The sequence below is a fragment of the Chlamydotis macqueenii genome, chromosome 9 (genome assembly GCF_036417535.1).
Source record: "Chlamydotis macqueenii isolate bChlMac1 chromosome 9, bChlMac1.mat, whole genome shotgun sequence".
Lineage (NCBI taxonomy): Eukaryota > Metazoa > Chordata > Aves > Otidiformes > Otididae > Chlamydotis > Chlamydotis macqueenii.
Genome location: NC_141564.1, coordinates 19,157,183 through 19,173,657, shown reverse-complemented (window position 1 = coordinate 19,173,657; position 16,475 = coordinate 19,157,183). Strand labels below are relative to the sequence as shown.

The window sequence follows — 16,475 nt, the reverse complement described above, 5'->3', positions numbered from 1 at the left end:
GCTCATCACAAGAATAAATTTTGATGACATCTTTAGAGTTCGTTACATTTTTTACATTTAAAATTTTCAAACCTCCTGCTCCTCCTACTTTAGACTTCATTTACCCCAGTAGGAAGATACAATTTCCTTGGGAGTCAACTTGGCTAGGGGAAGAGACAGAGGTTGATTTTTGCTGTATGTGGCCAATTATGTTGACCTTTGTGATGGCAAGCCTGGAATCTTGAGTTTTCCTCCTATTTCGGACTCCTTCATAGCAGCATAATACGTCGCTGCCATGTCAGTTTGTGGTCTAATATTTTTACAGCCCAGCAATGCACATTTGGAGATTGTGATTAGCATCCTTAATTCCTAGGAAAAAAAAAATTTAAAAAGCCTTCTTAGAAGTAGAAAGCTGAAGTCTAAAATAGTCCACCTGCTGTTCTAAAGAGTATTATTTTAGTGCCCTGGGGACATGCAAAGTTGTAACCTACTGATGTCAGGATTAGATTTTATAGGGCTTTTAAAATGTAAGTGTTTTTGATAACTTGCAAAGCATTTTCTATTGTTCATTTCTGTTTGATGTTTCTTAAAAACAACATTCCAAGATCCAGAGAGACAGTAGCTTATAAAATGGATGATGTCCCATTTCTGTTTCACCATAAGATATTATTTATTTGATAATAGAGTAAGATGATTGTCAACTAATCACGAAATTATTGTTCCTAGGGTTATTGTTTTAATTTGAATTTTACTTATTTCCTGCAGTTACTGAATGTAATGGATTTGATTTTCTTATTGCATGACTAACTTTTCATTGTGACGATGACAATAATAACATAAATATATGAAAATAACATAAATATACAAAAATTTGTTTCCTATAATGGGAGTGTTTATGCTACTGATTTTAGTGTCCTTGACTGACAGTAGGGAGGCAGAGATGCTTGTTTTGTGTTCAGTAGTGCTTAGATTCACAACTGCTGTTGCAATAAAATCCCTCCATTGTTCTGAGATGAATTAGTATTCAGGTAAGATCTTCAAAAATGTATACTTTCCCTCTGTAGAATTTAGGTTTTGGAACTGGATGAGGTGGCACTCTCTTCTATGGAGTAGGGAACCATCTCCCAGTCACAGCAACAGTGATGCTGGGCTGCCTGCATCAGCCTGCTTCAGAGAGAAATTTAAACTGAACTTATTTTCCCTATTTGCAATTGTTAAACTCTCTGTAACTAACTACATTTTAACTAAATAGTCCTTCTCTTCTCACCTCTGAATGTCTTGTAATAATTTTACTTTCTGAAAAAGAAGTTTAGATTATTTTTTTTCTATAATGGGAGACGCAAGGCACTCACACATAGATGACTGCCACCATGAAGGCTTATAGTTTAAGACAATATCTGTCTGTATGGACTATTATTCTTTTGGTTATGTTTTTTTTTCTCATTTTGATATTAGAGAAGACTGTTTTCTAATCATAAACATACTTAGCTCTTCAAATGACAGTTTGGAAAATGTTTGAGAGCTTGTTCTGGTTTTGTTAGTGAGGGGGGACCTAAGGTGGTAGTTTCTGTAGGAAACTGCTAGAAGTCGCTCCTCTTTGTTCAGTGGACTCGGCCGGGCCTAGGGCGGACCCGCTGCTGGCCAAGGCCAAGCCAATTGGTAGCAGAATGTCCCGTGATAACACCTCTGCGATAACGTATTTAAGTAGGGGAAAACAGGAAAAAGAGGAGGAGAAGATGTGAAGCAGCTGAGCGGGGGGCAGAGAGGGGGAGGCGCGAGCCTCATGGGCCTTGCAGGCCTCACCCTCTGGCCTCCCGCCGGGCAGCCGACTGGGCCCAACTTGGCCCGGCCTGGCTGCAAGAAGTGGAGAGGAGATGAGAAGTGAATAAGATGTAAAAAGGATCCTGAGAGACGTCTGCCAGCCTGTTGTGAGGAACAGCTGCAGACGCCAAGGTCAGTGAAGAAGGAGGGGGAGGACTAACATGGCTCCTGGCCAAGATTCCTCTGCAACTCGTGGTGAAGACCATGGTGGAGCGGGTTGTCCCCCTGCAGCCCATGGAGGTCCATGGAGGGGCAGAGATCCACCTGCAGCCCGTGGAGGACCCCACGCCAGAGCAGGTGGAGGCCTGAAGGAGGCTGTGGCCCGTGGAGGGGCCGCTGGGACAGCTGTTCTAGAGGGACTGCACCCCGTGGAAGAGATGACCCACGCCGGAGCAGTTTCACGAAGGACTGTGGCCCGTGGGAGGGACCCCACGCTGGAGAAGAGGAGGAATGCGAGGAGTTCTTCCCGCGACGATGATACAGCGGCGTAAAACAACGCGTGATGAACTGACTGCGACCCCCATTCCCTTTTCCCCCCCCGTGCCACTCGGGAGGGGAAGGTGGTAGAGATAATGTTAAGCTTGGGAAGAGAGAGGGGTGGGGGGAGGTTATCTTGTTCCCTGTCTCATTCTCCTGCTAATTTTAGAAATAAATGAATAGTTTTTCCCAAGTCGAGTCTGTTTTGCCCATGACGGTAACTTTAAGGATTTCTCCCCGTCCTTATCTCAAACCTTGAGCTGTTTTTCTTATATCATCTCCTCCTATTCTCTCGGAGGGTGGGGGGAGCGAGAGACAGACTGCGTAGTCTGGCCCTGATCGGGGCTGAACTACGACAGAGCTAATTTAAACTTTTGCAGTAAAGATGATTAGTGTTTATAGTAGCTAATTTATTCATTAAATATAACTTTATTGGTATGCAACTTTAATTACAAGCAGCCTATGAGTTTCTTAAATCTATTGGCACAATTCTGTGAATAATTTCTGCAAGTAATTTTCAGTTTGCTCTGCTTGTACACTGCCCTTTACATTGTACTCACTGAACAATTGTTCTTTGCTCTCTTTATGTTTTCTTTATGGTCTCTACTTTTTTTTTTCCTCCATATTCCTAGACATTGATGTTGGGAATACTCCTTCCTGTTAGAAAGTGGGGAGATCTCAATTGCTGAAAGGTTTTTGGGGAAACAACACCGCAGGTCTGCCCTGTTTTTATACAGAACACCTCAGCCTTCTGGTTACCCTCAAAGAGGATACAAAGTTAGATGAACCTTTTGTCTGACTCGCAACAGAGAATGTGGATCAGACCCAATACTTGTCTTTTCCTTTCACAGACCTGCTGTGTTTTTTAAGCCCTTCCTTCTTCCTTCTTTTGCATTGAGGATATTGGTTCTTTGTCTGCTGGGCTCTGTCCTGTGGTTGGTCTTAGTCACCTCACTGTGCCAAGCCCTGAATCTTGGCTGTACTAGAAATCCAGCGTAGAGTGATTTGCTTACTGGTGGTGTTAAATGCTAGATTATATTGGTAGTTTGCGCGTGAATCAATGGTCATGACTTAAAAAGAGTTCTACATGAAGTCCTTCCTGATGGAAATGCTACTTGTGCAGAAGGACCCAGGACATGCTTCTGCGTGATGAGGCCGTGTGCTGTCCTGTTGTGAACCACTTGTGGCCACCTCCATCAGCTGCCCACTTGAAGGAAGGAGAAAGTTTCCTGTTGGAGTTTTTAGGCAAAGGTGGGACGTTTTACAGGATGCATTTCAATCTTTGAGCTTGTAGCTCTAAGAAGAGCTGCTTTCTACTTGAAAACCAGAGGGATGGTTGGTATTACTGTTCTTAATTAAAATTCTCACCTTTGCTTTCTGTCATACTGAGATGAATGTGTCATTTTGCTTGCCTTCTAAAAGTAGTTGTAGAAAACAGATGCTAGATGTTGAATCTTAGCTAAACCAAATTTACTTAACACAAACAGTCACAAACATCACTCTATGTATGTTTCAGCTGATTTTTCTCTCTTTCCTCATACAAAACAGATAGCAAAATAATATGCAGTCGTAAAGAAGAATCTCAGTGATTCCAATTTGTCAGAGTGCTTAACTGAGTCTGTGAATTTAGCCTGTTGACTAATGATGATGAAGCTTCTCAGGGGGCCCCATTAACACTAAAATTATTTAATATTTTATTAATCAATTACTGACTGTTTTATGCAGATAATGCTGCTTGGGATGGTCCATTAATAACGTGTACTAAATCTCTAGAACAATTTTCTAAATGTTGAAAAATGACTGATTAATAGCAGACTCCTACTAAATGTTAAGAAAACAAAATGTACAATTTTTTTTGGCACTAAAGGAAAATTACAGGTAACTCCAGATGAAATGATAATTAGAACAGCAAGTGGCACTGTGATGGAGCAAATTAAATACTTTAGGTATCTTGTGGTTATTTTGGATGAATCTCTACTTTCTCTAATCACTTGGATTATATTGTTCAGAGAGAAAATTTGTGATTGAGGGATTAATACACATATAATTTGGCTCTGGATGCCAAGAGAATTGTAGCTCTTAATGGTAAATATTGTCAGTTACTTATTCTGGTTGTATAATATACAACACAGTTTCCTGATAAGTTCGGATTCTAATCCTATCAATATACAGTAGTTCTTGCATTTATTTGTTCAGCTTGGTATGAAATATCATTGTATATTGTATGAGAAAGAAAAAAGGGGAGGAGGAGTCCCCAGATACCTGCTGTTCAGCTCATCACTACTACAGGCTGCATCAGGAGCTTTTTAGGGCTCTTGCCTAATCTCTGTGGTGCTGTATTCTTTCTCATCCCTCTTCACAACAGTGAAGAAAAATTAGATTTTTCCATCACAGGGATCACAACCACCTGCAAAGGCTTAAGAGCCTGCACCAATGCTGTCTAATACATGCTCTTCTATCTGTCACTAGATGAGGAGGTGAGAAAACCACTGGTCAGTGAAATGCCTATCTTTGTTTTCCTACAAGGCAAGATACTTAAGGATGAGTCTGGCTTTAGATATATGATTAATCCCATTTTAATCAATATGATTTAAGACTGATGTGCTGAAGTACTTTGTTGGATATTGGTGTGGATAGCGATACACAGATTTTGAGACAGAGATATATAATGGATCTGTTTGTGGTTTGGTTTTTTTCCTTCTTTCTCTTTTGCCTTAAACAAAAAGCTGAAATTTGATTATTACACGTAAAAGTTTAAGGATATATTAGACACATTCGAATCTGTCACAAGTCTGAAGAAATGTTGGTACCATTTGATGTAGCTCAGTTAATTTTTTTGTAATGGTTATTTCACAGAAAAAATATTAAGATTTATGATGGGCTAAAAATAGTTGCACAATGGGCAATGAAATTTTGAATACCTTTCTAAATTCTGGGACAGTGCTAATGGATCAGGTAACGCTGAGTATTCTCAAATTAAATGGAAACTTATTCACCAGTGATGAGTAAGGGAAACACTGGAAACCTGTTGACATAAAAACTGAAACAAAACAAAGACTCAGAGCAGGGGCCCCAGTCTAAAAGATTTTATGTGATTTTCAGCTCTTTAACAAGTAACAGCTCAAATCACAATGCAAACTGATTTCAACAAAAGCCCTACTGTATATGTTTATCACAGATTATTGCTAGTGATAACAGCTCAGAGATATTAGGATTATTCCAGATCTGGAGTTTGGAAGTTTTTACATCTGTTTTGTTTCATTCTGTAAAAGACAGTGAATAAATTCAGTGAACATCTATACAATTCTGTGTTTTTTCTTAAATTAATCAGGATTTAGTCTTGCCAAGACTGGGGTTTGTGTTTGTTAATGCGTATTTTCAAGGCTTAGATAAAAGGGCACTTAGTCTGCCCTCAACGCTCTGCTGTGGCTTAAGGGAGAGGGAAGAGAACCCCCAGTATATACAAGGAATATATGAAAATCTGAATCACATAGATGTTCTTTTATTTACAACCATCATTTATTTTCTATTTAAAGACAAATTAAATAGGAAATGAAGGAAAACCATAATGCAGCTCTAGTTAAGGTGGAAAATGGTAATGAAATCCATGAACATCTGCATGATAGGATATTTTTAAAAAAGGAACTATTTCTTGATTGTTACATATTTTAAAGAATCGTGAGGAATTTAGGACATCAACAACCACTGAATCTGTATATCTCATGGATGACAAATTGCCTTTTGTGTCTTTCTGAAAATTATTCCTGTGCCCTCCTTGTATCCAGTATTTTTGTTGGTATCTCGGTTCAAGGAGACCACACTCACAAGTATGAAGTTACAAGGTGTAGAAGTTGTTGGTATTCACCATGGTAACAACAAACTTCCAGTGTGTACTGACCTTGAGAAAGTATTTTGCTGTGTAACTCACTGTCGTGTGGCATATGCAGTTTTTTGTTTCTGCACAAAATCTGTTACAATGAACACTGTTTGCAACTACGTGTGATTAATGACTTCTGTCTTCAGTGTACGTACAGTGGCACAACCAAGCAATGCAGCATGAGAGTCCCATAATTCCCTGATGATGTATCATCATAATGAGACACTTTTTCAGTTATTATGTGGCTTTTTGTGTTCTGTTTGGTATGAACAGGCCAATATTTATTCCTTTTACACAGATTTCCTCCATACCCCTCGTTGTTCTAACTCATTTTACAAACATATGGGTACATATGTAGCCATGATAAAACTGAAGTTGAACATTAAAACAGTAAGAGTACTCATTACACAATGTACAATAAAAGCATCCTAAATTCTCTGGGAGTGAATTGTTATTTATGGAAGCTAAAATGCACCAAATTCACTTTTTGTATTATTATTTTGAAATTTAGGATTTGTGTGTATGTAGGGGAGGATAGTTTTGCAAAAGGCAACTATTATCAAGGTACTGAAATTAATTGACTGCTTTAATTAAGGTAGATTACTAGCTAATGCTTTCTTGAATACAATAATTCTCCTATTAAATTATCTTTGAATAACTACCTGAAATTTCTCAGCTGCAGGGACTGATGGCTATTTAATTGCACAGTGATGTTGCTATATAATTACTTAACAAGGTGTCCTTTAATAGTTTAATTCCCCTTTTCCAAGAAAAAAAAAAAGTATAACTTTTCTTTTTTAAGTGCTATGATTTCATTTATTTTTTTACAGATAACTTTGTATCTGAAAGGGTAAAAGAAAGCTATTTGTTGACTTGCCTTTAAAAGTAAATCTTTTGGTTGTTCAGGCATAGATTTCGACTTAGAAGAGTTTTGGAAACAAAAAAAAAAATTTAGATGTTCCTTTAATTTCATTATATTTATTTTGTAGGGTTTTTTATTTGGTTTACAGTATACTTTGAATGAGATGTTAGAAGCTTAGGTGTGATATGCAAAGACTTAATTGGTCTGTGTGTTGAGTTTTGCGAATAGGGAGTTGTCCAGCTAATGGCATCTCATGTGCTGACGCAGGGCAGACTGTCCAGGATTTTTAAACCTGTATTTATTCCTCTTGGCCACAGAGGGTGAGGAGATTGTCGTCTTGCTGCTGGTTCCTACCAGCTGGAAAGAGTGAGCAGAGAAAACAGCTATTTAATCAAAAATGTTGAAATAAAAAGTTGGACTGTTTAGGGGTCACAAGAAAAATGGCCCAGGATCATGCTCATTACATAAATTTCTTTGTTAGTTCAAGTATAGTCTGGTTTTTACTGACAAGAAATATTCTACATTGAGCAACACAAAAATTGACAGCTGTGAAGAAGCTTGTTAAGTTAGAACTTAAGACTGGAACTGTGAAGCTAGATAGAGCATTCTGGAAAAGTTAAGAGAGGTATGGTAGGGTCATCTTAACTCTCCAGTTTAGTTACATAAACATTTTAATGTCTAACTATATAGATCTGCTGGACCTATAAATTGCCCCAAAACATTAAGTTCTGAACTTTGACAGAACCAGTGGTCCATCTAAAATATGAGGACTTCAAAATTTCTTTTTTTAAGACAGAATTACATACGTATAGGGGTTACTGATCAGTATGACTTCCATGCTGCTTCCATGCCGATCCATGGAAGGTGTGACCTATGAACATCTACCCTGGGATCCTGGCACTGTTCTTCAGAGGCTTGAGACTTTGATTTTGGACATGCCAAGTTCCATCCTAAATAGCCTTCAATGTATATGGCAGTCTTTTACAAATGGGTCAGTGAGACTGGTGCAGAGCACGAAACACAAATGTCTGTCAGTAACACAGGTTTTTGAACCTATTTGAGGAAGAGTTCCAAAACTCCTATTTGTGTCTGTCACTTTAAGACTGGAAGAGAATGATCAATTCAGTATTATAGAAATATTCTCTGTCCACAGGGATTTTTTTTTTTTTCAGATAAATCTCTAAAGGATAAAGCTAGCAGTAGAATGGCTGTACTGGACCAGAGCAAAGACACAGGTAGCCTAATGTGTCAGGAATGAAGGCATCAGTACTACACATTGTTGTTTCACAAACATACAATCCTTGATTCATACCATCTAGTGTTATCTCCATTTTATCAGAGTTGAATAACAAAGAGGGTTTTTTTTAATGTCCATTGATCTTACAGACCTAATATGAGATATTCATTGCCTGATTTTCAGAGGTGTTCAACTTCACAAGATGACCAACAGCCGCCACATCAGCACTAAAGATTAGATTTTTAATTAGAATAAACTGATGTAGAGCTGTTGACTGGATGGGATTCTTGTCAACTTGCATAAATAAGGCTGAAAATTGCATGACACTCTTGTAATGTTTTCCTTAATACTTTAGTCAGGGAGTGATAAACCCAAGAACAGAAGATAAATGTTTCAGCCCTCATTTCTTATCTGAGCTCAAATCCATCCCTTCTTTCCTCTAATTTCATAGAATGATAGAATCATAGAATGGTTAGAGTTGGAAGGGACCTTCAAAGGTTATCTAGTCCAACCTCCCCTGCAAGGGACATCTCCGACTAGAAAATTTCTTAGTAGTTTTTGTCAGCAAGACTTTTTTTTTCCTTGGACATGAGAAGGCTTGGACTTTTACCTCATTTGATCTAAAAAAAAATTGTAGTCTTTACAGAGTGCCCCGAGTACCTTCTGCCAGAGAAGAGTGGCCTAGGCCATATCTGGGACTGAAAGACTCCCCAGAGGTGTTGAATATGAGCTGAGGTCTTGGCCACTGCTCTCTTACAAATATCACTGGTCCTCTTTCAGCCAGAGAGCTCAGGCTCCTCCTGCAGTAGAGCTACATTGTACTGCTGTGCTCATATTTTTCATTAGCTGTTTTTAATAATATAGTAATATCAACAAATATTATTTGTTTCTACCTTACTGTATTCTGAAATCTGAAATTACGACTGGAGCTCAGCTGTGATAGATACTGTACAGTGGGTTTTTTTTGTCTTGTCTAGACATAGGGATATAAACAAAAGTCCCTGAGGCAAAATACTCCCATCCTAAAGCTCCTTCAGCCTGCTTGGAGGTAGGAGGAATGAAGGATGGGTGGTGTGGTGTGTAAACAGAAAGATTAAGGGACGTATAAGTCGCCTCGCCAGAACATTTTCAAGTATCCCAGAAGTATGTAAACCACTTCTCTGTTTCTCTTGCTTTTTTATTATTTTCTTTTTCTCCTTTTTTCTTTCTTCTTTGCTTTTACTTCTGCTTGTTCTTCATCTCTTTCTCCCCCTATACAATCCCACCCTTTTCATTCCCGAGTCTTTCTACTTTGCAGCAATGGTAGTCAAAAGAAGAAAGGTGCAGAATTATCTGTTACTAAATGGGTGGTGCTGATGGAAAATTAGGGAGGAGGAGAAGAAGCATTAACTATCCATAATGTAAGGATTAAGAAATAAGATTTTCCCAACTAACACAAATATGTGAAGAAATCCTAAATTTGTGAGAAAAGTGAACATTCCTTCTTCCTTCATCAGAAGGCTCTGTAGCTATAGCATTAGAAAAGGAAAGAGAGGGTCAAACCTTACGTTTTTATCCCTACTTTCTGTAAGTAACCTGCAAAGATATTTTTTTTTTCTCAAGGTTGCTGAGCATCTGCTGCTCCAATTTCTCTCCTTCTTAGGAAGGATGAGGTGTAATTGTAATGAGTTGATTTGAGATCCTTCTATGAAAGACAGGAAACAAGTACAAGTTGTTATTGCTAGGAGGCAGTGTACATAACCAGTCACTGACTAGAAGATGGTCCATTAATTTTTATTTTGTTTATTTTTAAAAAGGTATGCAGCTGATATGGAGAATATACCAAGTCAACTGGATGAGTCAGCAGAGGCAACACAAAGTGAGTTTGTTTGTTTTTTAAAAAACTAAAAATATTCAGGCTTCAGATCAATTTACTTCAATGTTACCTGCAATTGCAAACTCGGAAAAGTGCTACTAACATTTTCTTAGGTTTTTATTGGAAATGTGGCTCCATATCCACCTATAGTGGAGGAGCAGACAGCTAAGCTACTCTCTGTGTGTGTTTACCCTATAAAAAAAAACCAAAAAACTCTACATGTCATTTTTCCAGCACTGTCCTTGAACAAAAGTTGATAACATGTATTAACATGGGAGAACATCAGTCAGCATAATTTTCTTACGAGACTTCAGAGTAGTGATAACATTCAAGGCCAGCTTGGACGGGACTCTGAGCAACCTGATCTAGTCGGGGATGTCCCTGCTCCTTGCAGGGGGGTTAGACTAGAAGACCTTTGAAGGTCCCTTCCAACCCTAACCATTCTATGATTTTCTCTTGTAAATATGTTTTGCACATATGTCTGCATTAGCCTGGAGTCTCACTGACCATTCATCAGCACAAATGAGTTTTTTGAAAATCAATTATTTTCCACTCTGGAGCGGAAACACATCAAATATTGTCTCAGTGCATATGAACAGACACTATTTTTGTGGGCATTTATATTTATAAATTAGGTAGAATGCTGATAAAGTCCAAACAACCTGCTATAACATAAAAAAAGGCAAATCAAATCCAATTGAAGATTCATTTTACTTGAAGAGATATGCAAGATGATATGCAGACACGTAGACCTTCTGTAATCCTATGCAATGTTTGGGGCTGGAGAGTGATTCTTGCAAAATTTAAGAGGGGATTTAACAGATGACATGAAGTTGGTGGCAGTGGCTTTATATTCAACCCCTTTGCATTCTTTTTAAGTAGAAAATTAACCAGAGGAAGACTGTGGTCTTCTTTCTGGTGTTTTGCTGGTACAGATATGAGATTTGTTCAAGTACCCAGAGAAATAAACAGCAACCTTTGAGTTGCGCTTGGTAGATTTTGTATTAGGATCACAAGGCTATTCTGAACTGTCGGGTACCAGGGAGGGAAGGAACCAAAATGCCCTCAGCCATTGCCAGAAATGGGAACTGCAAACAGGGGTCATAAAACCACAAATAAAACCTTCCCACAAAGGCCTGTGATGAGCAGAGTTTGGTGAATCAGTGAATCCAGGCCTCAGTTTCCTCAGCCTTCTGTCGGGAATGAGCGCTGTCCTGTTAGCAGTTAAATGAAGTGCTCCTATTTGCTCTTTCTAAAACTCTATTTTTTAAAAAAAGTAAGACTCACTGAACACAGGTCATCGCCTGCCCCCGTAAGCTCTAATGGTTTTAATTTCTTTGTAATGCCAAATTTTCAGTGAAATGCTTGGGAGGGGGGAAAATGGCTTTCCAATGGGGAAGTGTGTGATTTTCATTTAGAATTGCGTCGTCAACTAATAGATTGAAGGAAAAAATAACACTTATCTATTTTCTGGAGTGTTTTTTACAATTTCTTTCTTTTCCTATACCTCAATCAATTAATGTTATGATCTAGAATAGAGCAGAGTAAAGAAGTTATTTTTTACTACAACTTAGTGGTTGTAACAAAAGTTGTATATTGGCTTAGATATTTAATACTCTTACAGAATTAGATGTAGCCATATTGTTTTAACAAAATAATTTTTCTAGGGTGGAAAATCCAAATATATTGAAAAAAATATACATTTAAAACATTTAGTAGATTTTTTTTTCAGTAATAGATCACATTTTTTGTTGAATTAATTGAAGTTTGAAGGTGTCAGTGAATGCTGAAAGTTTTGCTTCTCTTAGTAATTTTGTGATATGCCTTCAGAGGATGGAGTTGAGGTGAGTCTCATGGGAGGAATGAGGGGCAACGCTTTCCCTTGTGATCTACGGGCCCTGTTCAAGGGCTGTAAAGTGGCAGGGAGGAGTACGCAGCATTTAGTGACAGCTTCAAGGTGACAGAAGGAAGAATTTCCTGGGGACTGGGTAAAGTTACTTGTAAATCAAAGTCCCTGAGTCTTCTGGAACTGGGCATGGAGGCAAGGACCTGCCTGTAAAGACACAGTGGACAGGGTTAGAGCTGTATGTGAGTCATCTTGATTTCAGTTCTGTCCAGCATTACTGATATTAAAAGAAATACATTAATAATAAAGAAAAAAAACCCCACTGGTACCAAATTAATAAAGATTTGCCCAGATGAAGCTTCTGTAATAAAAGACGTATAGCTTTGTATCAGTGGAAAGTGGTGCTGAGTTTGTATATGTGAAGTGTATATGACACATACGACTGGAGCATCAACATGGAGGGATATAGGCTTTTTAGAAAAGACAGGAAGGGGAGACGAGGAGGGGGTGTCGCTCTCTACGTCAGCAACCAGCTGGAGTGTGTGGAGCTCCGCCTGGGAATGGAGGAGGAGCTGACAGAGAGCTTATGGGTCAAGATTAGAGGATGGGGATGGACAGGGGACGTCACGGTAGGGGTCTGTTACAGGCTGCCTGGCCAGGAGGATAGAGCGGACGAAGTGCTCTATGGGCAGATAGGAGCAGCCTCACGGTCACAGGCCCTGGTCCTCATGGGGGACTTCAACCACCCTGACATCTGTTGGAGAGACAACACGGCAGGGCACAGGCAGTCCAGGAGGTTCCTGGAATTGCGTGGATGACAACTTCCTCCTGCAGGCGATAGAGGAGCCGACAAGGAGGGGTGCCATGCTCGACCTTGTGCTCACCAACAGGGAGGGACTGGTCGGGGATGTGAAACTAAAGGACAGCCTTGGCTGCAGTGACCATGACATGGTGGAGTTCAAGATCCACGGGGCAGCAAGGAAAATACACGGCAAGCTCTCTGCCCTAGACTTCAGGAAGGCGGACTTCGGCCTCTTCAGGGACCTGATGGGCCAAGTGCCATGGGAGGTGGCCCTGGAGGGAAGAGGGGCCCAGGAAAGTTGGTCCATATTCAAGGAGCACCTCCTCCAAGCTCAGCAGAGGTGCATCCCGATGAAAAACAAGTTGGGCAAAAAGGCCAGGAGGCCGGCGTGGATGAGCAAGGAGCTCCTGGACCAACTGAAAGTGAAAAAGGAAGCCTATAGAGGGTGGAAGTGGGGACAGGTAGCCTGGGAGGACTACAAAGAGGCTGCGTGAGTGGCCAGGGATAAGGTAAGGAAGGCCAAAGCCCTGGCAGAACTGAATCTGGCCAGGGATATAAAATGTAACAGGAAGAGCTTTTATAGGTACGTAGGGGACAAAAGAAAGTCCAGGGTAAATGTAGGCCCCCTCCAGAAGGGAACTGGTGTCCTGGTTACCCAGGACATGGAGAAGGCTGAGGTTCTCAATGACTTTTTTTCCTCAGTCTTCACCGACAAGAGTTCCTGTCCCACCGCCCAAGCTGTAGAAGGTGCAAGCAGGGACTGCGAGAATGAAGAACTGCCCATTGTACTCGAAGAGCAGGTTCGGGATCATCTGAGGAACCTGAAGGTGCACAAGTCCATGGGTCCTGATGAGATCCATCCTCGGGTCCTGAGGGAACTGGCGGATGAAGTTGCCAAGCCACTGGCCATCATATTTGAGAAGTCGTGGCGGTCTGGTGAGGTCCCCGATGACTGGAAGAGGGGGAACATAACCCCAATTTTTAAAAAGGGGAATAAGGAAGACCCAGGTAACTACAGGCCGGTCAGCCTCACCTCTGTGCCTGGCAAGGTCATGGAGCAGATTCTCCTGGAAACCATGCTAAGGCACATGGTGAGCAAGGAGGTGGCTGGTGACAGCCAACATGGCTTCACCAAGGGCAGATCGTGCCTGACCAATTTGGTGGCCTTCTATGACGGGGTGACGGCATCGGTGGACAAGGGACGAGCAACTGACATCATCTACCTGGACTTGTGCAAAGCTTTTGACACTGTCCCGCACGACATTCTTCTCTCTAAACTAGAGAGACATGGGTTTGATGGACGGACCACTCGGTGGATAAGGAGTTGGCTGGATGGCCGCACTCAGAGAGTGGTGGTCAACGGCTCGATGTCCAGGTGGAGACCAGTCATGAGTGGCGTCCCTCAGGTGTCCGTGCTGGGCCCGGCCCTGTTCAACATCTTTGTCGGCGACATGGACAGTGGGATAGAGTGCACCCTCAGTAAGTTCGCTGACGACACCAAGTTGTGTGGTGCCGTCGACACACTGGAAGGGAGGGATGCCATCCAGAGGGACCTTGACAGGCTGGAGAGGTGGGCCCGTGCCATCCTCATGAAGTTCAACCAGGCCAAGTGCAAGGTCCTGCATCTGGGTCGTGGCAATCCCAGGCACAAATACAGGCTGGGCGGGGAATGGATTGAGAGCAGCCCTGAAGAGAAGGACTTGGGAGTGCTGGTGGATGAGAAGCTTAACATGAGCAGGCAATGCGCCCTTGCGCATCAAGAGAAGCGTGGCCAGCAGGTCGAGGGAGGTGATTCTCCCCCTCTACTCTGCCCTGGTGAGACCCCACCTGGAGTACTGTGTCCAGTTCTGGAGCCCCCAGCACAAGAAGGACATGGACCAGTTGGAGAAGGTCCAGAGGAGGGCCACGAAGATGATAAAAGGGCTGGAGCACCTCTCTTATGAGGACAGGCTGAGAGGGTTGGGGCTGTTCAGCCTGCAGAAGAGGAGGCTCCGGGGAGACCTGATAGCGGTCTTCCAGTACCTCAAGGGGGCCTACAAGAAAGATGGGGAAAGGCTGTTTAGTAGGGCCTGTTGCGATAGGACGAGAGGTAATGGTTTTAAAATAGAGGGGGGTAGATTTAGATTAGAAATTAGGAAAAAATGTTTTACGATGTGAGTTTTGGAACACTGGAACAGGTTGCCCAGAGAGGTGGTGGAGGCCCCATCCCTGGAAATGTTCATGGCCAGGCTGGATGAGGCTCTGAGCAACCTGACCTAGTCAGGGATGTCCCTGCTCCTTGCAGGGGGGTTGGACTAGATGACCGTTGAAGGTCCCTTCCAACCCTAACCATTCTATGATTCTATGATTCTAAGTGTGAATTTCTAAACTTCATATATTTCATTTTTTTTAACCTTGTCACTTAATTTCATTATTATTTAATGCTTTTTCTGGTGAAGTTCTCTCTAATATCTGTCTTCGGTTACTTGATGCGTATTTTAATTTAGAATAGAAATAAAGTTCTCAGATCTAAATTTGGCAGCAAATATCTCAACCTTTTCCCATCTCGGTACATGGGAGTTCACATACAAATCACCAACAGGTCACGTCTAGCTGTTTGACCATCTGGCAAGGCTATCGCCTATTACGTAATGGATGTGCACAGTGACACATATTGGGTTTGCTGGGTCTTCTTGCCATGCATAGCTGTGGTGTGTAGCTACATCCAGGGAGCTGCACTCTCAGGTGGCTTCTTGGACAAAAGGTCTCCACTGGGAAGCCGATATCCCTCTGCTGCTGCGCAGCACCAGAGCTTTTCACCTGCTCAGGCATCCGATATACCAGACTGATGGTTAGTAGGATCAACTCTAGCACCTGAGATGCTGAAGCAGGAGAGGATCCCTAAATGGCTCCATCCTAAAAACATAGACCCCTGTCTAGAATATGGAGTGTTAAGTGGGGACATATTAATGAGTTCAGACTCCACGAGACTTAACGGATGTGACAGGGTTTCTGTCAACAGGATGTATTAATTGCTCTTCCTTGTCTAGATTAATGTGAAAATATGTTAAAATGTTGAGACATGAGGTTACTGTGTGAAGGAGAAGTTTTTTGGTTCAAGTTGGAAAAAAAATTGTTTTACTGTAAAACACAAAAATATCATTTTTCATCAAGCTTAAAATGCTTTATCCTGAAGCAAAGTAAATGTATCCTTTTCAGCCTTATTTCCCGTCATGATGTGGAAAAAAAGTGGATCTTGATTAGCTGAGTTATTTATCTGCTTCTTGTTAATTGTGAATGATCAAGACTTGTGAGATACTGCCCACCTTTCTATGTGCCAAGGATAACATTACAGAAGTTAGATTTTTGCAGTGCATGCATTAGCCAAGCAGCTTGATGTGGCTTTTTTTTTATACAGAGTTTTTGTTGATACTGCAGTTCTGGATACTTTACACTTCTGGGTAGCTAGAACTGAGGCAGAATCTCTTTTGGTATGGAAAGACTGTGTTTTTCCCTCGATCTTTTAGTGGGGGGCTAGCACTTGTTTCCCTGGTACATCTTGGGGTGAGGGGAAGACAAATTGTGGTCATCAGGAAGGTTCAAAATCAAACATTTTCTAACACTACCCATGCAGACAAGGTGCTCAGACATTGTCACAATTACGTCTGATGTCAAATCTGAAGGTGTGCACATATTCCTTATTGCTAAAATGAAGCAGTTAGCAAGGTTGCTCTACCTCT

General features: G+C 41.2%; 1 protein-coding gene across 3 annotated transcripts in view; it reads left to right on the top strand.

Moving 5' to 3' along the window:
- The window catches only part of LOC147599726 (uncharacterized), a 249,732-nt gene that overhangs the window by 93,863 nt on the left and 139,394 nt on the right, over window positions 1–16,475 (top strand). For all 3 annotated transcript variants that reach the window (XR_015259353.1, XR_015259355.1, XM_086754604.1), the window contains exon 2: window positions 10,050–10,111. Coding sequence is in view for 1 of the 3 variants with exons in the window: in XM_086754604.1 (XP_086610730.1) it covers window positions 10,050–10,111 (62 nt within the window). In the remaining 2 variants the exon portion in view is untranslated. The remainder of the gene's footprint in view (window positions 1–10,049; window positions 10,112–16,475) is intronic.